This window comes from Lucilia cuprina, chromosome X (genome assembly GCF_022045245.1).
Source record: "Lucilia cuprina isolate Lc7/37 chromosome X, ASM2204524v1, whole genome shotgun sequence".
NCBI classification, from domain to species: Eukaryota; Metazoa; Arthropoda; class Insecta; order Diptera; family Calliphoridae; genus Lucilia; species Lucilia cuprina.
Window position 1 is genome coordinate 1039946 of NC_060949.1, and position 23254 is coordinate 1063199.

Here is a 23254-nt window from a genome sequence, read left to right on the forward strand (position 1 = left end):
ATTCTCTCGTTTTTAATGAACAAATTGGTAATGACGTTTGTGTAGAAGCTAAAAAGGCCAAAAAGAGTAAGAGTTTAACAGGTGATTATGCTACATTTAACCAATCCTCTATATGGGCTCATTTTATATGACGTATCGTTTATTTTGATTTGAAAACGAGTGAAAGTGAAATATATTCATATCTTTTTAAGTTATTTATATTAATTAAGATATCACACCCAGTAAAAAAGTGACCCAACTCAAAATTTATTTATTTTCGTGTTTATAAGATTTAAGTCTTAAAGTTTTGAGTTGAGTCACTTTTGTACTGGGTGTGCGATAAATATATTAATACATTTTAAAAATACTCTCAATTCCACATTTCAATATTATCCATTAGTTTTTTTTTGTAATTTTGTTGTATATTTTTATTTTTACCAATTGTAATTCTTCTATATAAAGAAAAATTAATTCTTTACATTTTTCTTAATATACTTTAACATATACATAGTATATATTTTAATAAACTAAAAAATATAACGTTTATAAAATATTGAATACTCACCAAAATTCTTTATATTGAAAAGCGTTATTATTTTTGAATAAAATTAACAATATATTTAGGGAATCCGGAGAATTCAGTTTTTCGCTTGTAAAAATGTGTTACGTTTTGCTAAATGAGCCCATAAGTTGCTTGCACTCATTTTATATTTTTAAGTTTCTTAAACAAACTTACGTACAAAATATATAGGAATTTTTTATTTTAATAATGTGTTAAAGATGCAATATTTTTTTAATATTTATATTTTTAAATTATTTGCGTGTATAATGTAATGGGTTACTAAGAGGTTATTTGTAAATAAATAATAACAAAATATGTAATAATATTTGAAATCAGTTAACAACAATTAGAGTGCGTTGATTGCAATTTCTACTGTTAACTACGTGTTAAAATTTAAAGAAAAAAACAGGCGCACTCTAATTACTATCCTAGAAGGATGTTATCGATAAAAATTAATAAAATAGTATATTCATTTTAATTTAAAATACCATCTTTATAAATTTGATACATTAGGCGACGATGACAGAGCTCCAACAAAAGTTGTTAGTCATAAGGCTGACTCTGACGGCAACCACATACAACAACAGCAGTCTTCCACAGCTGCTGCACCCGAGTCAGGTCACAAAAAAGAGAAGTCCGTTCTACAAGCAAAACTTACAAAATTGGCTATACAAATTGGTTATGCTGGATCAACAATTGCCGTACTAACTGTAATCTTATTAGTTATACAATTCTGTATTAAAACGTTTGTTATTGAAGAAAAACCTTGGAAAAATACATACGCTAATAATCTGGTCAAGCATTTAATTATTGGTGTTACCGTTTTGGTTGTAGCTGTTCCTGAGGGTCTACCATTAGCCGTTACACTTTCATTAGCTTATTCAGTAAAGGTAAAATTAAACTGAAATAATCTCTAAATACTACTGTAAATACTTGAATGCTTTAAGGAATATATTGCAAATTAAGAAATCTTAAAAATTCCTGAAACAGTCTTAAAAATTTAAAAATTTACTAAATGAAGTAATTTATTGTAGCTGATATAACAATGTTCAATGTTTAGAAAATCGTTCTAATGTATATTTATGTTGTTTAAGCTTGTGTAGGGATATTATAACTATTATAGTTTACAATTTAATATGAATTTTTTTACAAAATTTAAAACATTCCACTTAAAAGGCGAAGAGTTAAAAATGTACTTATATTTATATATTTATATTATATATAAATATATTTATTTTGAAAATACTTCAAACTTTTATAGACTGTTTTAGAAGAATTGAAAGGTGCTAAAATTTGCGTAATAAGCTTTTAAGTATATGAATAAATTGTAAAATAATGTGTTTTATACTCATTTAGAAAATGATGAAAGATAACAACTTGGTGCGTCATTTGGATGCTTGCGAGACTATGGGCAATGCCACTGCCATTTGTTCAGATAAGACTGGAACATTAACTACAAATCGCATGACTGTGGTTCAATCGTACATTTGCGAAAAGTTATGCAAAGTTTTACCTACTTTGAACGATATTCCACATCATGTAGGCAACTTAATTACCCAAGGTATTTCAGTAAATTCTGCATACACTTCAAACATTTTGGTAAGTTTATAGTTCTTAGTTTTTATACACAAAAAATTTATTTACGTAAATACATTAGCTGCCAAAACTGAAAAAAACTGATGAAGTATTTATGTAGAATCGCTTATCAAATTTTCCACGCTGAAGATATTATAAATCTGTTATAATTCTGTGTATTGCATTGAATTTATTTAACAAATAACAGAAAATAAACCAAATTTTGAATAAGGTCTATTAACGAAAAAAATACCGATTATTGCAACATTATTGGAATTCAAAAATAGTGAAAAATGTTAATAGGAGATAGAATCAGCAAATGTACCCATATTTCATCGAAAAACTTATATATTTTATTTTATTTTGAATCATTGTTGTAACATCTTTACTATTGCCTATAGTTCTTTCTTTGGGATCAAACTTTCGGTTAATGCATCTGTCGCTGGGTTAACAATTTTTCACCGACGGAACAGAAGATAATTAATTTTAAAAGTATTTATTATGAAGTTGCTTTTTTTGACCAATTCATTAAAATAGGAGCAGGATACCTGCGTCCATGTAGTTAACAAATCATATTAACTAAAACAAAAAATTGTTATAAATTTCCTTCAGCGTAGAAAATTGTATATACCATTACACATAGTTTTGGCTACCAGTGTATGTTATTTATGTATATTAAAACATATTTTTTACTTTAATTAATTTAAGCCTGGCGCCGATCCTGGAGATCTGCCCATGCAGGTTGGCAATAAAACAGAGTGTGCTTTATTAGGCTTTGTACAGGGTCTGGGTGTAAAATATCAATCTATAAGAGATGAAATTACTGAAGATAAGTTTACGCGTGTTTATACATTTAATTCCGTGCGTAAGAGCATGGGAACAGTTATACCAAGATCAAATGGTGGATACCGCTTATATAGCAAGGGTGCTTCGGAAATTATGTTAAAAAAGTATATTTTTTAGCTTAAAATATCTGTTATAATATTAACATTGATAATAACATTTAAGGTGCGCGTTTATTTATGGTCATGATGGAGTTTTGGAGAAATTCACTCGTGATATGCAGGAACGTTTAATACGCGAAGTTATAGAACCCATGGCTTGCGATGGTTTACGTACTATATGCATTGCATATCGTGATTTTGTGCCTGGCAAAGCTGCTATTAACGAAGTCCACATAGAAAATGAGCCCAATTGGGATGACGAGGAAAATATTATGGCAAATTTAACCTGTCTGTGCGTTGTAGGAATTGAAGATCCCGTAAGACCCGAAGTTCCAGAAGCCATACGTAAGTGCCAGCGTGCTGGTATTACAGTACGTATGGTTACCGGTGACAATATTAATACAGCTCGTTCCATTGCCGGTAAATGTGGAATTTTGAAACCTGGTGATGATTTCTTAGTCTTAGAAGGCAAAGAATTTAATAGGCTTATACGTGATAGTAATGGAGATGTAAGTATTGAATATAATTTTATTTAAATGAAATACAATACAAACTACGATGTATATTTTAAATTATCTCTTTAACAGATCCAACAGCATTTAATTGATAAAGTTTGGCCAAAATTGCGTGTATTAGCTCGTTCATCTCCTACTGATAAATACAACTTAGTCAAAGGTAATAAAATAAGAGTTTTAACTTTTAAAAACATATCTAGAATACGTTTCAATGCTATTCCCAATATATTTACGTACTTAATATGTGTTTCTAATTTCATAGAATATTGGGTCGTATTTGTTTGGCATATCTTATATAAACAGAGTACCAAATATTCATTTATTTATAACTCAAAACCTACAATTAATTTTTGTTGTAAAAACTATTTTTGTTTAGATAATTCTTGTATATATTGTTTTTATATTCATATAAAAAATTAAAAAACAAAAGATAAATATTTTTAGTAAAATTTTCCCAAATTAATGAGTATGTTTTACCGCCTTATCCAAAAACCATTATTAAGTTAACGGCGTCATGAAATAACTCCCCAAAACAAAAATTAAAAAAGTCCTCAAATTTGGAGACTTATTTCATTATGAAATAATTCCCCAATTTAAAAATGAATAAAAGGCCCAATGAAATGAAATAACACCTCATTTTTGGGGATTTCATTTTTGTTATGGGGAGTTATTTCATGATTAAGTAGATGACAACATAAGAGTGTCCTACAGACTTCCGGACGAATGTCGCGTCTTTCAAGCGGAAAACCTGGCTATGTGGAAATCCGTGGATATTATTAAGGCACACATTACTAGGGCGTCGGAAGTGACGAATTATGTTGATAGTCAGGCAGCTCTTAAAGCTTTGCAATGTAAAACATTACATTCTAGCATGGTAAACAGCTGCAAAAGGACCTGAGAGGGTTAATCAGGATATACACAGTCAGGCTGTGTTGGGTACCGGGACACTGTGACATACAGGGAAATGAGATTGCAGATGAATTGGCCCGACAGATCTCGGATTTGTAACTCGATAGAAGGGTCGGTTCGGTAAAACCCCCCATTTGTCATTACTATAGGCTAATTTCCGAATACTTCAACAACTCCACCAACCAATCATGGAACAGTAGACTGGATTATAGGGTTTCTAGGACACTATGGCCGAAGTTAAACCCAAAAGCAACCAGAATGCTATTAGGATTGGACAGAAAGAGCATAAGGATTTTAGTAGGGGTATTTACCAGACACTGCTCAATTGGAAACTTTAGGGGTATGTGGTCGGTAACACACAGAATTTTCGTAGGTTGTGTGAGGACGAATAAGAACTGGAGACAGTAGGGCATATTTTATGCCACTGTCCCAGATTACAGAGTCTGAGACTGAAATGGCTAGGTAAAGGATTCTACGATGAACTAGGAGATGTAGCAGGGGCGCTGCGAATTATGGCCCCAGGTAAAATGGCCCAAAAACATAAAACGAAATATTGCCCCAACAAAGATACAGGAAACAAAAACACGAAATTTTTGTTTTTTTATACATTTTTTGGGGTATTTCAACATTTTTATATTTGGAGTAATACGGCATTTTGCAAAAAAAAAAATTATGACCCCAATGTTATGAAATGAAGAAATACCCCGAAACAAATCTTTTTTCCTTTGGGGCTAATTTTCATTCTTAAATTTTATAAAATACGTGAATATTAAAATATTAAAAAGGGACCTAAAAAACCATATAATAATTAGGGGTGATCTTGATCTTTCATTGTTACTATTTATTAATATTTTCATACATATGGCTAATGAAATGGCTAGGTAAAGGATTCTACAATGAACTAGGTGATGTAGCAGGGTGCAACCTAGGCGACGCTATGGGCTTCATCAGGGGAATATTTAGGATTTTCACATTACAGACAATTAGGGATTTCCCTTCCATGCCCACTTTCTTTCTTGTTCCCTTTTTGGAGGGAAACTTTCACTCTTTTTATTTCTCTCTTTTTTTCTGTCTTCTTTTTACTTATCCTTGTTCTTTATTAAAGGGATTCACAATTTGCCTTTGTATCTCCGAGTGAATGTATACATTGCGATTTAACTCTTTTTTAACTATATTACATTATTATCAACTTAAATAATCGAATTTGCATAAGATAGTTTATTAAAGTTTGCATTTAAAAATCAAGTAACAAAAACATTATCCGCACCAAGTCTAAGACTAATCACTGATATCAAAAGTAGGTTCAAGAATAATCCCAAATAAATAAATAAATAAAAAAATAAATAAATAAATAAATAAATAAATAAATAAATGAATGAATGAATGAATGAATGAATAAATAAATCCTCTAGAGAAATAAATAATTCGCTGGAAAACAACCTTACACCCAAATTCAATGCCAAGACACTATCTGCAAATTAAATTCAAAATATGATATTGCTGGTTGTCTAATCCATATACCCAAGTGCAGCACTTCAATCAATCATTAGTAGGGTTGTCATTCGAATAAAAATTATTCGATTAATCAAGGAAAAATGTTTGTTTTACTTCGAACAAACAAAAAATTTCCAATTTAGAATAAAAAATAATTCGAAAAATTTTTGTCGAATAATCGAATATTCGAATAAAATTTTGATGTTACTTTTTTCCATATTTTATTATTATTTTTGAACAAACATTTTGGTTCCTTAAAAATGTTTACATTTTGAATTTCATTGCAATCCGCTCTTATAGGCAAGTTATCTGCATTTCTGATGTGAAACTTATTTGGATGCTATGTTAAATCGTAGACAAATATTGCCCATTTTCAATACCAAAACAAATTTTTTTTTTCAAAATTTCAACTCTCCAGCTCTAGGCTAATGGATGGCTTGATCGTTTAAGAATTTAATAAGGACCCAATATGTCAATGTGTTACAAACGGAAACAAATACATCATTTTTGATGGTGGGTATAAAATATGTTAAGTAGCTGATGAAATGCACACATATTTCAGATTGAACTGATGCATTAATCTACGCAAACCCGTTTTTTACTCGTATCTTATGATTATAGAGGTGTTTGGCAAGTTTTATTTATATTTTATTATATTATTCGAATAAAAACTTTTATTTGTTCGAATAAATAAAATATTGTAAGTTTTTGTTAGAAAAATTTTAAACACGAATTATTGACAACCCTAGTCATTAGTATGACATTCAAAACATTCAAAAATTTTTGTACTCTCTGTTATAATACTGTCAAATAGACTCAAAGAAACTACACTGAAAAATAGTATTCAACTGAAATGTCACAAACTGATAATGCAGAAAACTTATGACGAAAAAAATATATTTTAACAGCAACAGGACCAAATACACCTGAACAAAATATTCTTACATCACTGTCCATACCAAAAAGGCAAACAATGAAGAAAACAAAGGAGAAAAACATATTTCCAATAATCAACATTCTTTAGCATATACAATCAAAAATCAGATATACTAGATGAATAAATTAAATTCATTTGACAAATTAAACATTTATTTTATATTTATTTTTAAAAACTCTTAGAGAGTAGCATACCGGAATAAAACTTCATAACAAATTTTCATAATATAAATACAAAATTGCTTTTCAATTGATTTTCAAAAATCATTTAAACTAAATGAATAAATTAAATTAATTTGATAAATTAAACATTTATTTTATATTTATTTTTAAAAACTGTTAGAGAGCAGCATACCGGATTAAAACTTCATAACAAATTTTCATAATATAAATACAAAATTCCTTTTGTTTGGGTCATTTATAAAACAAAAAATATTCTTTTAAAGATGTATTAAAAAAGTCAAATTTTTGGAACAATAGAAACATAATTTTTTGCAGATTTTTATGTATAATACAATTTTGGAAAACATATGTGTTTTGCATGAACTATATTGTATTTTCGGTATAGTTTTTGAGTAAATAATTAAAATTTTGAAATAACATCGAATTATTTGTATAAGATCACAATTATGTTAAAACGACTTGAAAATATGAATTGCATTTAAAATTTCTCTTATATTTTATACGTTTCTGTTAACCGGTTTTACAGGTTTTTATTATATATATTAACCAAAATGTATTGGAGGAATATGTAAATTGACCTTGCAATAATTAAAAAATGTTTTTATAATATTGTATTTCTGGTATCTAAAACAACTTTTAGGCCCGATAACTCCACCTTCGGTTATTCTGTAAATATTCTTCTTGTTAAGATATTTTTTGTATGAAAGCTGTGATTTTACTTACTTTTACCTTACTAAAAAATATAACCAGTCATTGAGATACTGGGGGTTAATATATTATAAGGGGCATATAAACTCAAAAATAAAAACATGCCTGGAATGGACCATACTAAACCCCTAACTATTTGTTTAATTATTTTTTTGTAAAATATAAAAATTACAACAATTTGACACCTATTTCGAAAAAAACGCTCTTCAAAAATTGTAAAATCATTTTCCCGTAATTATCTTAAAATGTTGTAATTTTAGAACCCATTTCAATTTCAGTTTCTTTATTCCAATAACTTAGCCAATATAGGTCATAATCGGTTATAAACTTTTACTTATTAAAAGTAAACATAAAAAATAATTCTTAAATAAATTAATTCTTAAATAAAAAAAACATACAAACAATTTTTAATATACTATATATAAAATACAAAGCCAGAACATAAATTCTTTCAATTCCATTTTTAATTTAAAGTTATAAGTTTTTAAGTTTATCAGAGAAAATCAGACTCAACCAGTTCCAGAAATAATTAGAGGTTTATGTGTGTATATAAATAACTAACAAGTTTTTTTTTAAAAAATTAACATACTCCTTACAACACAAAAAATACCATAAAGAAATACAATTGTATGAATTAGTACATGAGTTTTTATCAGTTAATGTTATATTCGATGAGAAAAAAATATAAAAAAAGAAATCCGAAATGATAAAATAATGCCACAAGAAGATGGATGAAGCATCCACACCAAAATAGTTTTCCATATTAACAATATGTTACATATGAGAGATGCCAAGCAAATTATTGCAAGTTCGCCAAGTTTTATCTATCATTTTCTAAATGTTCACATAAATGTCAAAGTTTTTTATATAAAATTTGAAGATTTGAGCTCTAATAGTTTCTTATATAGTTCTATATTTTAGATAAACAATATTTTGTACTTTATTCATATGGAATATGTCAAGTCCCCATTGAAAGTTCGCTCGTTATACTCTAAATGTTCAGATGAATGGCAAAATTCTTCAAGTAAAATTTAAAGATAAACGAATTTTTGTATTTAATTCATATGGGAGGTGCTACGCCCCCTAACGCTAGTCCGCCGTCTTTTTATCCCATATAATCATATTAACACTTAAGTGCCTCCGACAAAATTTAAGGACTCTATTATATTATCTCAGAAGTACGAATTTTATATTTTCTTAATGTGGGCGTGGCTCCTAGCCCACTTGAAAATTCAAAATAAAAAGTAGTCTAATACATATTCGAGACACAGGAATACGACGTGAAAATTTCAAGAAAATCGGTTCATCTGTTTAGTAGTCTATAACGTTCAAACATACAAATATATAGATATACAAACAAACACACATTCATTTTTATATATATAGATAATTGAAATAGGGCTTAAGTTCTATCGGATTATCAAAATATTAATTTTTAAAAACAAAATATTTCGATCCAATTTTTTAACCATGAAAATTCGGTAGAGATTTGGCTTGTAGGAAACTTAGTTCTGTTTATCGAATTTTAAAGCTATAGGTACTCACATTTTTAAAAGTGATTATTTAAATAATAGTGTAGTAATACATAAAAATATATAAACATTTTTTATACTATAATATAAAATAATACATAGCATAGAATTTAAATTACATTTTTAATTTTAGGTATAAGTTTTTAAGTTTAGCTCAGAAAAAAACAACCAATTCCAAAACATGTTCAAAAGACATAAAAAATACGACGAAGAAATACTTTAGGTCATCATGGTTTATTAATTAAAGGTCATGAGTGCCTATTAGTTAATGTTTTATTCGTTGAGAAAAAAATACATGTAAAGGAAGAAATTATACAAAATTATAAATAATAATCTCAAAAAAAAAAAAAAAAAATCAAAAGAAACTAACCTCAAATTAAATTTCAAATAAGATATTGTTGGATGTATAATCCAAATGCCCAAGTGCAACACACCAATCAGACCTTAATATTTATGTCAATAAAAACTCTACAATAATCGCAAAATAATTTATGTACTCTTATATTATATAGACAGTCTTAAAGTAACCAAACTGAAAGAATAGTAATCCACCGGAATATCAAAAACTGTTTGAATATTTTTCCTCATTGTTACATAGAATGGTTTATGAATGTGCTAAATATTACACAAATGAATTATGTATTAAAACGAAAAGAAACATGTGTATAATTATATTTTAGCCTTTAATTGTTATTCAAGAAAAAAGTATAATTAATCCGATAGAAAGTATAAAGAAGAATTATTATACGTTTTAACGGACATGTGGCATTTTTTCTGAACTAAAAACTTTTTGTAAAAATACGTATCAAGGAGGTGGTGGTAAATTATAATATTATTTTTACACCCAAGCCTCCGTTCTTTTCTCACGATGGCAATATATCTAAAATATATATGGTTTATATATGAAGGAGAACTAACATTATGTAGTGCATCATAAGTGAGTAAATTAAAAAATGTATGTTGGGTGTTAAATAAATTAAATAAATTCTATGCTTAGTTTTGATAAAAATGCTATCTACTGATCCAAGAGTCTATATTAGTATCTGGTCTATTTTGCTTCATTTGTAGATTCACATTTTTTAAACTTTAGCGATTAAAAAAACTTATTCTCACATTAATATACAGAATACTACTTGTCGACTTGCAGTTTTATTTTTATTGATTTGATTTTTTTAAATCGTAGAGGCTGAAATGTGATAAATAAAAAAATTAACTTGTTACTGCGCTACAAGTAGTTAAATCTTTTAAATTCTGTATAAATCTGTGGTACATCGCTTATTTATTTACTATTTTAGGTATCATTGACAGTTCTGTTAGTGAAAATCGTGAAGTTGTAGCTGTTACCGGTGATGGTACAAATGATGGTCCCGCTTTGAAAAAAGCTGATGTTGGTTTTGCTATGGGTATTGCTGGTACTGATGTGGCTAAAGAAGCTTCCGATATTATTTTAACTGATGATAACTTTAGCAGTATTGTTAAAGCTGTTATGTGGGGCCGTAATGTCTACGATTCCATAGCCAAATTTTTACAATTCCAGCTTACTGTTAATGTAGTTGCTGTAATTGTTGCTTTCATTGGTGCTTGTGCTGTTCAAGACTCGCCACTTAAGGTAAGAAGGGAAAAATATAAACACATATTTTTAAAACTTCTTTTCTTTTTACGCTAGGCTGTCCAAATGTTATGGGTTAATTTAATTATGGACACACTTGCATCATTGGCCTTGGCCACCGAATTGCCAACCCCTGATTTGTTACTGCGTAAACCATACGGTCGCACAAAACCTTTGATTTCACGTACAATGATGAAAAATATTTTGGGACAAGCTTTATATCAGTTAGTAGTCATTTTTGGTCTTCTATTTGCCGGTATGTATTAAACAATAAATTTCATGATTTTGAGAACTATGATACTAAATCGTGTATATGTTATGTGTTTATTACCTTAGGCGATATTATACTAGATATTGAATCTGGGCGTGGACAGGAACTTAACGCTGGACCTACTCAACATTTCACAATAATTTTTAATACTTTTGTAATGATGACTTTGTTTAATGAAATCAACGCTCGAAAAATTCACGGCCAAAGAAATGTCTTAGAAGGACTATTTACGAATCCAATCTTCTATACTATTTGGATATTTACTATGATCTCTCAGGTATTGTATTACTTTTTAATTAAAATGTTTGCATATATTTCATGTAAATGTGTATAAATATTCAAAAGAATATAACTTTAGTAAAACTTCTGAGAATTTTTTATAAATTTTAATTTAAAAAATTAATACGACAGTCTCTGTTTAACACAAATGATAAATTTTTTAAATTCGAAATTTTGGATCATCGTGGATCTTGCGACAAGTTATATTTGGATGACTAATTTGATTACGAAATGTAGAAAAACTAATATATTTTGCAGAACACTTTAATTTTTTTAAACAAACGAAAAATACATATTTTAGTACAAATTTCTTTATTCAGGTTATTATTGTTCAATACGGAAATGTGGCATTCTCAACAAAAGCATTGACCCTTGACCAATGGCTGTGGTGTATTTTCTTTGGTCTTGGAACACTAGTTTGGGGACAATTAATCACATCCATACCAACGCGAAAATTACCTAAAATTTTATCGTGAGTAATCATTTAAAACCATTTAAATGTTATTTATAACATATTTATTTAACCAAACCATGTGCTATGATAAAAACAACACAGTATTAAGATATATAGTATTAAAATATAAATTATTTATATAAACATATATACGTAGAATTACATTTTATATCTCAATATGAAATGTGATTGAAAATTTGGGTCAGTTAAACAGTGAATATTATAGTTGGTCTGTTGACCATACAAAAAAGTATTAGTAATATTTATATCTATTATTTTTGAATTTAGTTGAATTTATTAGGAGTAGATCAATAACTAGATATTTCGCGAAAATTATTAATTAATAAGCGTTGAGAAACGAAACACAAATATCCTTTAATGTAAGTGACAAAGCCTTATATAAGCGCGTCTGTCTGTTTAAATTAATTTCATCAAATAATTTTTGTCCATAATTATTCTTTAATAAAGATATATATAATTTTGAACATTCGGTTATTCGAACTGGCCGAATACTACAAATATGATTATTTTAAAAAGGGTTTTATCAAAGTCCTCTTGTTTTTATTTTGATTTTAAACATGCAATATCATTGTATTTGCATTAATTTTAATAATTTCTAAGCTTTTAATATGTTTAAGCAATTAAGCCTATTTGGCTATATTTCTTAAATATTTTTTTTAAACATTTTATTTGATATGTTAAAATATATAATTCTTGTTAACTAATTTAACTATTTTGAGAATATTCTTTAATAATACTAACATTAAACCAATATACGAAATTCTAAGAATTTTTAATACACTCTGGTAAATACGTAGAAATAAATTTTAGTATGCAATTATTGATCATTGAATCAAAAAAAAATAATAATAATAAATAAATAAAATGTATATAACATAAGTTTAACAATATTAACAACACATGTTATTAAAAACAAATACAAATATATATGCTGTATACAATAATATTTTTTGAGCAACAGAATTGATTTTTTTATTACAAAAACGTATCAATATTTGGTATCTGTGGGTATGTACTATGCCAATTGAATGTTTGTGTTGTTGTATGTATTTCTTCTTTCTCTCTTAATTACAAAAACGCATACTCATTTTATACTGTACAATCATTTTTAACATATCAGATGGTAGTAATTTGTTGACATCATATAACTGACAATTTTTCCCAACATAAGATAATCAATGTGATAGAGAAATGGTTTGGCATCATTATCATGGGAACGTGTTTATTACGAAATGTAATTCATATGTCACTACTATTTAATTCGGATCAACGAAGAAGATTTCAAATTTTTTTTTAAATAATAACTGCTTAATAGCAGATCATTCAAACTATACTAATATATAATTTGTGTTTTAAAATTTTTTGTATGTTTTTCGAAAATATTTTTACCAGACTAAAAACATAAAAAAACTTGAGTTGTTTCTCATAAAGCAAAACTAAAATAAATAAAATTATTACTATATTTGTAAACTACACCACCATAAGTGATGAATTAGTTTTTATATATACAGTTAATCTCAAAAATAAGTATACAGAAATACTAACAATTGGTTTTATTTAAAAAGGATATTACTTTTTCAAAAATCAAAAAAGTAACATATTTATTTATTAAAAACAATTATGATAATTATTATTCACATATGTGCAAAATTCACATCACAAAAGTAAGTTAATGATAAAATTTTACCAGTTTGAATGTAATTATTTTATAACAAAATATTCTGTACACTATAACATGTACAAAAATTCCCTTTTTTTTGTTCCAAAAAATTTAAATTTTTGGCAATTGATCTGAATATTATTTATAGGAACATTTTTTCGTATTTAAGAACATCTGACTATTTAAACCCCCGGAGTTTTGGATCGGGTATTCAATAATATCCCTCGTTTGTTCATTATGACGCATTGGAAGACGATATTTTAACTTCTAAATAAATTGTTTCTTTACAATAATTGCAATCTATTGCAAAACCTTGCCGTTTTTAACATAGTATAGCATTCATATTCGATATTTAACGCCGATTTCCTAAAATTTATGTCTTAAATCGCGATATTAATAATATTTGTACTAGTATCCATTAATTAAAAGAAGTTTTTTGGTTCTAATCATGCATTACACACTCTAATAATCGTCAAATGGTGACCATGTCTATAACTCACACTACATATCGGTTCTGAAATTGATTATTGTCCAAAATAGTAAGATTTTTACATTAAATCAGGTTCAATTTTGAACAGGGATACATCTTAATTTGTTGCTAGAACAAATAAATTGTCCGATCCTTAAAACATGGTTATTGTATAGAGTATATCAAGATATGATTGGTAGCATTATTGTATGCTTTGGGAATTTGAGTATTTGGAAAACCTGTTTAAATTAAAGGAAATATATAGAATTATCCAAATTTTAAAGTTTATGTTGTAAGTCTTAAAAAATCGGATTTAAATTTCGGTTTTTTAAGAATCATTTGTAGGGTTCAATGAAGTGGAAAAAAATCGTAAAATGAGAAAAAACTGTTCTACTAATTAATTCCGGAGCCAATCGGCCAAATTTCAAGATTTCGGAACTAAAAGTAGATTTTTTCCATGTTATTGTGTAAAAATATTTTATTAAAAAGTAATTGTATTAATACAAGTAAAATTTTCATAAATTTTGTTAATATCATTAAACGAAATATATACAGCAATGATCTGTATACTTACTTTTGTGACGTAAATTTTGCACCTTTTTAAATTTAGCTTAAATGAGAACTCAAAGAACCAAAATAAGAAGAAAAAAAGTAGTGAATAATAATTATCATAATTGTTTTTAATAAATAAATGTATTACTTTTTTGTTTTTTGAAAAAATAATATTAAAACAAAAACAAGTAAGATTGCTATATTCGGCTGTGCCGAATCTTATATACCCTTCACCATAGTGTATTTTAAACATCTTTTATAAATTTTAAATTTTTTCCCGACTACATTATTATTACATCAAAAGCTAAACAAAAAGAACAACAACAACGCTAAACGAAATAAAACACAAAATACACAAGGCATCTAAACATACATAACGAAAAACACAGAAAAACAAAAAAAACAACGCAATGACGCCAACAGCATCCAAACCAAGTCCTATGCACTTGGTACTCTTTTGTTTTTGTAAATGCGCTTAGCTATAGACAGTGTGTTTTCTATACACTTATATACGCTTAACACTAGCAATACGTTGTTGTTCTTAACAGTATACAAGCAAGAGTAAAACAACAACACTTTTGTATTCATTGCTGGTAAACATTGACGAGACGTAGATTTTGTTTTTGTTTATCATAAAAAAATTGTTTTAAGAAGCACTTGTAAAAAATTTGTGTTAGTTTTAAATTTCAAACTTACATTATTCGCATAAAAATTATTGTACAATAACTCACAATCTACTCTCATATAATTGAAAACGTTTTAAATACTTTTTTCTATTCATTCATCATATTTTTTTGCTGTGTATTTTTTTTGTATGTTTGGATTCCAAACATAAAAAAAAATACAAACGGAATGATAAACTTATATATACCCTTCTTACGAAGGTGAAGGGTATAATAATCGTCAGTATTTCTGTGTGCATGTATGGATGGGTGTATGTATGTATGTATGTATATATATATATATATATATTATATATATATATATATATATATATATATATATATATATATATTATATATATATATATAATTATATATATATATATATATATATATATATATATATATTATATATATATATATATATATATATATATATATATATATTATATATATATATATATATATATATTATATATGTATGTATGTATTTGTGTATGTATGTATGCATGTATGTATATATGTATGTAAGTATGTATGTATGTATTCTTTTTTACGTAATGTGAACTATACAAATTCGACCAATCCAAGGACGATTAGTCGTCACTCTATCGACACGGCACTCCTATGTGCGACAGATTCCTGGACAGGTCGAATCTATAAGAGTTGGAGTGATGGTAGGGCACGACTTCAGACGTCTTACACAAAGGTCAGAACTGATAACCCCGCTACATGCACAGATATGTACAGTGTCTCTCATAAGTATTCGAATTTAGGTATAATATGAAAAGAAACCAAATTTAATAACATATTTTGTATGCAAAATTAAGAAATTAATTTGTTAAATTGTCTAGACAGTCCTTAGCTTTGATATCACGCTTTTTAAAACATTAAAAATTCATATTTACTTAAATTAATTAACCTTTTTTTTTTAAAAAAGTCTATAAAATTACTACACAAAAGTATTCGAATTTTTCCTGTATTTCATATTTGACCATATTTTACGAAACATAAAAATTAAAATCGAATGGTTTTTTTGCTTAAAATTGTTTTAAGAGGTTACTAACAACTGAAAGGATATATTTTTGGCCCATTTGGCCCACAATTTTGGGACATTTGTACCATCTTTTCATATAAAATCATTAAAATTACGATTTTTGACCACATTTGCCATTTTTTTCTCTTTTTCCAGAGATAAAACCAAAATTTAATATTGGGGGTTAATAGATTCCTGGAGGTGTATAAAAATAATAATTTTTGTTATAAGGACCTGTTTTTAAACATTTCAAGATATATCTTTGGTATCGTTATTCTGTTTCTAATTAAATTATCTTGATCTTAACATCCTTTTCATACCACTAGGATCGATATTTTCCGACAAAGTTGGCTAGTATATATTATTGTAGATATAAGCACTAATATATTTTAAATTTTCAAGACATCGTAGAGGTATACAACTCCAAAACATGCCTTAACAAAACGTGATCCTATACAGTATATTTTAGTTTTTACTACTCATAACATTCATGAAACAAAACGTGATCCTATACAGTATATTTTAGTTTTTACTACTCATAACATTCATGATTATGGTGCCCATTACAACAACACTGTATGTTCAAAATATTGGGTTTATTTTGATCATAGTAGATAATATTTAAACAGATATCAATATTTTTGAGTTAGACCATAATTATATGGTGACATTCAGCCTAGAGGCCATTGGTTACAAAAAGAATGATTCCACTATATTGAATGGCGTTTCTTCGAGGCATGCTTTGGAGTTGTACACTTACACAATATATTAAAAACTTAAAACGTATAACAGCTGATATCTAAAACAATATATAGAATACGAGTTTCCCCCAAAAACTGTGACCCTACTATTATAAAAATATACTTGAGTTCCAATAAATTGAATTAGCGATAGAAGAATGATTCCAATAATATATCTTGGAACGTTTAAATACAGATTCTTGTAACAAAAAATATTATTTTTAGATACCCCAAGGGTTATATTAAATTTCAAAAACAAATTTTGGTTTTATCTCAGGGAAAAAAGAGAAAAAATACAAATATTACAAAAAATCGCCATGAAAAGATGATACAAATGCCCCAAAATTGTAGACCAAATGGTCCAAAAATATATCCATTCTGTTGATAGTTACCCCTAGTTAAAACAATTTTTAGCAAAAAAGCATTCGATTCTAATTTTTGTGTTTCGTATAATATAGTCAAATATGAAATACAGAAAAAAATTCGTATACTTTGTGAGGTAATTTTATGGACTTTTTTTAAATAAATCTAAATTAATTTAAGTAAATGTGAATTTTTAAAGTTTTAAAAAGCGTGATATCAAAGCTAAGGACTGTCTAGACAATTTAACAAATTTATTTATTAATTTTATCTGAACAATTATTTTTAGCAAAATAAAGCAATTTTTTGTTGTATTTTTCAAAGAATGTCTTATATTTTAATTTTCTACCATAAAAAGTAAAATCGTTATATTAATTAACGAGATTTTTGATAAAATGTTGTGAACGCATTATTAATTTTTTTTTGGTCAATAAAGTTTGGTTTTTTGTCAACTTTTTTAATTATTAATTTTATTTTACAAAATTTAATATTTTCATTACTCGTATATATTAGGATAACATTTTTTAGATATTTTAGTAGTGGAACGACTAATGGATCTGGATAGTTATTCTTGATTTGGGTTCTAAATATATATAAGTGTATGTATTAGGTGAAAAATATTGCTTTTGTTGACATTACGGTATGATAACCACCTCTATTTTAAAATATCTAAATTAGGTATTTTTCCTTCACTTTACATTGGTTCCAAGCAACCTAAGGTCTGTTTAGAGGTCTAAATTTAAACATAGTGTTCCTCCTAGTTCGTAAAAAGATAAATCAGGAGTCCAATAATTTTCCTTGGATACAAGTCTACTCCCTTTGGCAGTTAAAGATTTTGAAAGAGCACTCAGTGCGTTTTTTCTAATAATTCTTTGGATCATTTCATCTATTACTCTATTTTATATTTTTTAATGTTATTGATTAAACATTTCATAATTATATTTTATTAATTTACACTTGTTCTAGAAATCTAAACTAATTTTTTATATCGAAATTGCCTCATTATTATCCTTTAAACATTTTAAGGCAAATAACCTCACATTTTCACCCAATGAGGATATGATATTTGCAAATTGCAATTGAAAAATACTTAACACTCTTCCTTTTAACAATGAAACAATAAATACCAAAAATAATTAAAAACTAATTTGAAAAACCCAATGAAATTAACCGGAATTCTCACATTTTAGAATTATTTTCTAACAATTATTGTATTGAACAAAAAATTGCGATATGTCCGATTTGTATTCATGGGAGATATCTACTTGGGAAAAATTTTAAATTTGATGTTGCACTTTTTTGAACATTGTACTTGCTGTGGCATCTTTAGACTACAAAATGGGCAATTTAATGCTAAGTGTCTCAACTGTTAAAATAGATGTCTTTTGATTTGGATGAAATTTGCATCAATTTGTTTGTACTATTGGATTATAGGACAGACACAACTTTTCAGCTCGATCGGTCCAAAATTACGGGACTTTAATCTTGTACTCAAAAACATTAAAGGGGATTAACACCAGAATCAATTTATTTTACATTAACTATTCTGATTATTAATTTGCATTTGATTGTCAACTCAAAAACCCGTCAAAATTGGGTATTTTGGTCATACAGGATTTTATTGCAAATTTGTCCAAAAGTGTTTAGATACATAGCTATTTTTTTACTGTTTGTGAAGATTATTATTTTTTAATATTTTTTAAAAAATATTTTTAATTAAAGATGTTCCTATTTTGATTTAAATAAATTTCATCTATATCGATTTTTTGAGTTGGTCACTTGACACGAAATTGCCCATATGTACAATAAATTTAAATTTTTTGCTGCAAAATATATCTTATTATGGGTTAATTTAAAATAAAAATTAAAAACAAAGAATTTCTACAGCCCAAAAATCGAATTTCCAAAGATATTTGGGCTGTACTCGGATCGGTACGGAGGGACAATATGGGTTAAAAAAAAGAAATTAAAAGCAATTTTTATTATTTTTTTAATATTTTGGTTCTTTCCTACATAAAAAATCGAATCAATTAGTATTGCGATTAATTATGAAATGTATTGAAATTCTCTGTCTTCCCATTCACAAAAAGTGTTGTCTGGTAGATCCATCAGTAATTAACTGTATTTATCAATTCCTTTTTCATAAATTTCTTGGCAATATTTTGAAAAATAATGGAAAATCTAAATGTTAATTGATTATGTTATAAAGATAATCAGTAGCACCTACAAGCCTTCTAAAATATTTACCAAAAGGACATAAACATCCTTAACAGATAATTAAGATATATGAAAAAATAGGCATGGGTAGTCCCATTGTACCCAAGCGATTACACCAATTTTTTAGCTTATAAAAATTAACTTAAAAACTATTTTTTAATCATTTTTTTAACAAAATCCTAATGGACTGAGCTGTAAATTTCTAATTTCTGTAAAATTCTAATCCATTCAACTCAAAATGAATAAGTTTGACATCAAATTACAATGAAAGGGGCGGAAAATTCTAAAACTCTGTTGACAACAAAATTATTTAAAAATTACCGTTATGTTTTTATGACATAATTCGCATTATAAAACCGGTTGTGATTTGTACCCAATGGAGTACAGAGGGAACGAATGGGTTAATTGCATATATACATATATAGTTTTTTGAAATTTCGATTTATAAGTTATCACAGTGCAAACAGATTTTGCTGATTTTCAATACCAAAATTAATTAGAGCGTGTTTTACACAGACAGGCAGACGAATATTTACATTGGTGGGTACAACTAAAATAAACGATAAAATAATTATGGAACGGTCTAAAAATTTTTTTCATTGACTCATTGTTACAGTAACTCAATTGCTAATTTATGTTCTGCTATGAGTTCGAACTTAATATCTAATAAAACCTCTTCAGAGAAATGACCAATAAAGACCAAGGTTGGCAACCGTTATGGCTAAAATACCGATACCGAAATAAGCCAAAATACCGATAACGCTAAAATATCAATACCGAAAAAGGTTAAAATACAGATAATGCTAAAATGTCAATATCGAAATAAGTCAAATACCGAAAGAGCTAAAAATATTTTCAATTAGTAGACATTTATAGCACATCAAAAGTTCTTGGAGGATATTTCTATAAACCTAACGATCCATTATTTGTGTCATTTTTCAAAATCTTCATTATTTCTTAACTTTTATTTACATTTTGTATCTAAAATTGCAAATAAATGCATTTCCAAGAGCAATGTTCAAAAATAATAATAGGTGTTTAAATTTTTTCCAATCCTATTCATAAAAAATTCAGACATTTTAAAGTTTTTTGTTATTTATAATATAATACACTTTAAAGTAGTGAAGTCACTACACTAAAAACAGTACAAAATGTTACAAACTTTTGTTCTGTTTGGCGCTAGTATTGTTCTGACAACGAAGATTTTTGGCTAATTACATGTGTACAACACTATCGCAGACGAACTTCTAAACAAGAGCATAAAAAAACAAATATTTTATTTAGTTGCTTGGCAGCATTCAACAAAGGTTAATGTCGCTTTGTTTAAGAAATTGCAACACAATTAAAAAAAAACAAAAACTTGCAATACAAGAGCATAATTTACAAAAATAAAATACATTCTAAACAATTTTCTAGAATGCATAACAAGTGTTCAATTCACAATCAAGTTGTATATTGTATCTACTAAAGTGTAGTAACAGTGATTGTGAACAGATTTTTGCAACAAGTTTATGTTCTCAATGAAAAAATTTTATTTTCTTTATTCCACATTTTAAACTAATAAATAAACTGTTTTTAATAAAATTTTAGTTTTTTTGTTTTGGTAAACAGCTGTTTGTTTTTGATTTCAGTGTTACCACTTTACCGTTTTTTATGCCAAAATCGATTGAATTTTTTATTTATATGCTATTAAACAATTGACAATACTGAACTTTCTTACGACATTCGTAAAACATATGAAAAATTGTCGTAAGAGTTGTATAGAGCTTTTGCATAGAAAATACCAACAACATTGTTATGACTATTGAAGCAGCTGCTGACATAAAATGCTAAAACATCGATTGTGAATTGAACAAATGAAAGTAAAAAGTTCAACAAATTTACTACTTTTTTTGTACATTTTACTTCGAAATGTTGTTTCTATGAGAAGAAATTATCATTCTTAAGTTCATTGATTTTGTTTTTAAATAGTCCCATTTTACAGTAGTGCAATTTAATCTTCAAAATTGAAAAAAGCCAAATATCTTTTTCAGTGCGATGCCAATTGTGCGTGTGTGTAGTTGTGATTTTTTTATATGCCTCCCTATACCCGGTATATGTTTAAGATTATGCATTTCATAGTTGAAAATATCGTTGACCCGAAGAGAAGATACAAAATACTAAAATTTTGCATTAGAAAATATAAATTTCTAAAAAATGTTACTTTATTACCACGCGCCAAAAATGTGTAAAGTTATATTATTTTTTTTTCTGAAGTATAATTAAGTGCAGCATATATTTTTTTAGTTTAAAGAAATCTTCACAAAATACAGATTTAAAAAACATAATTTTTCGAATTAATATCGAACATTAAAAGAAAACATTACATGCCTCAAAAAATTTTGCAACAACAAACTAGTTTTTATTTTACTTAAACACAGACACACCATTACACTGAAGCTTATAAGGTGTGTTTCAAAATTATAAGAACAAATATATTTTTCGAATTTCTCTTCAAGTATTGAATGGATTTACAAAAAATGTGTACAAATAATACATTTTTGCATTTACTATTTATACATATACAAAAAATAATTTTGAGATAATTGTTGTTGCCAACTAAGCGTCAGCAGGATTTTCATGCCTTTACACTAGAACATTCGAATCGCAATTCTGCTCGTAACTGATCTAAATCACACATCGGCAGAGCATAAAATTTTCTTTCCACACTAACACTACTTAACTCTGTGTTTTTGCATACATGCACTGAAAGAAAAGTTTGTAACATTTTTTACTGTTTTTAGTTTTTAAAATGTCTGAATTTTTTATGAATAGGATTGGAAAAAATTTAAACACCTATTATTATTTTTGAACATTGCTCTTGGAAATGCATTTATTTGCAATTTTAGATACAGAATGTAAATAAAAGTTAAGAAATAATGAAGATTTTGAAAAATGACACAAATAATGGATCGTTATGTATATAGAAATATCCTCCAAGAACTTTTGATGTGCTATAAATGTGTACTAATTGAAAATATTTACGGGATAATGTTGTCAATATGCTTGTATATCAAGAATTAACATAGTAGCGGGTATTACTTTTGTTTAGCAGTTTGTGTTGATTCACCTTTATTAAAATTCCCTTTATTTTTTACATTTACTCAGAAAAAAATTTTTTTAATAATTTTTTTTATTGATAATTTTTTTTCGATATATTTTAAAATTAAAATAAATATTAAATATTAAACATTCTCATATGCAAAAATAACTTTCGGCAAACAAAAACAACTTTATATTTAACAACAGAGATTTCTCTATGTGTAACTCTATCAAAAAACTTCCAAGCTCTCATTTTCTTAGTTTGGAAGGTACGTGTGTTGGAAAATAAACCAGAGAGCTCAATTGAGAGCTCGCTGCGCTTGTATGATCTAAATTGATAATCGAAATATTGAAATGGGCTCTGTTATTATTATTATTAGTTCACATGGAACAGTACACAGTGGGGCAGAATGGAAATTTTTTGGAAATAAATCTGGCATTTCTAAACGGCTGATCCGATCGGGATAAAATTTGGCGTGAGCGTAGCCAAGGAGTATTCGAGTTTA

General features: G+C 27.2%; 1 protein-coding gene across 16 annotated transcripts in view; it reads left to right on the forward strand.

The window, feature by feature from the left end:
* The window catches only part of LOC111679385 (plasma membrane calcium-transporting ATPase 3), a 203342-nt gene that overhangs the window by 17843 nt on the left and 162245 nt on the right, over positions 1-23254 (forward strand). For 14 of the 16 annotated variants that reach the window (XR_006940090.1, XM_046945310.1, XM_023440954.2 and 11 more), the window contains exons 6-15: positions 46-81; positions 1055-1431; positions 1898-2140; positions 2825-3066; positions 3125-3569; positions 3648-3735; positions 10633-10946; positions 11004-11202; positions 11283-11494; positions 11817-11968. Coding sequence is in view for 15 of the 16 variants with exons in the window: in XM_046945310.1 (XP_046801266.1) it covers positions 46-81; positions 1055-1431; positions 1898-2140; positions 2825-3066; positions 3125-3569; positions 3648-3735; positions 10633-10946; positions 11004-11202; positions 11283-11494; positions 11817-11968 (2308 nt within the window). In the remaining variant the exon portion in view is untranslated. The remainder of the gene's footprint in view (positions 1-45; positions 82-1054; positions 1432-1897; positions 2141-2824; positions 3067-3124; positions 3570-3647; positions 3736-10632; positions 10947-11003; positions 11203-11282; positions 11495-11816; positions 11969-23254) is intronic. The other 2 variants (XM_023440957.2, XM_023440953.2) reach the window with 1 other exon arrangement.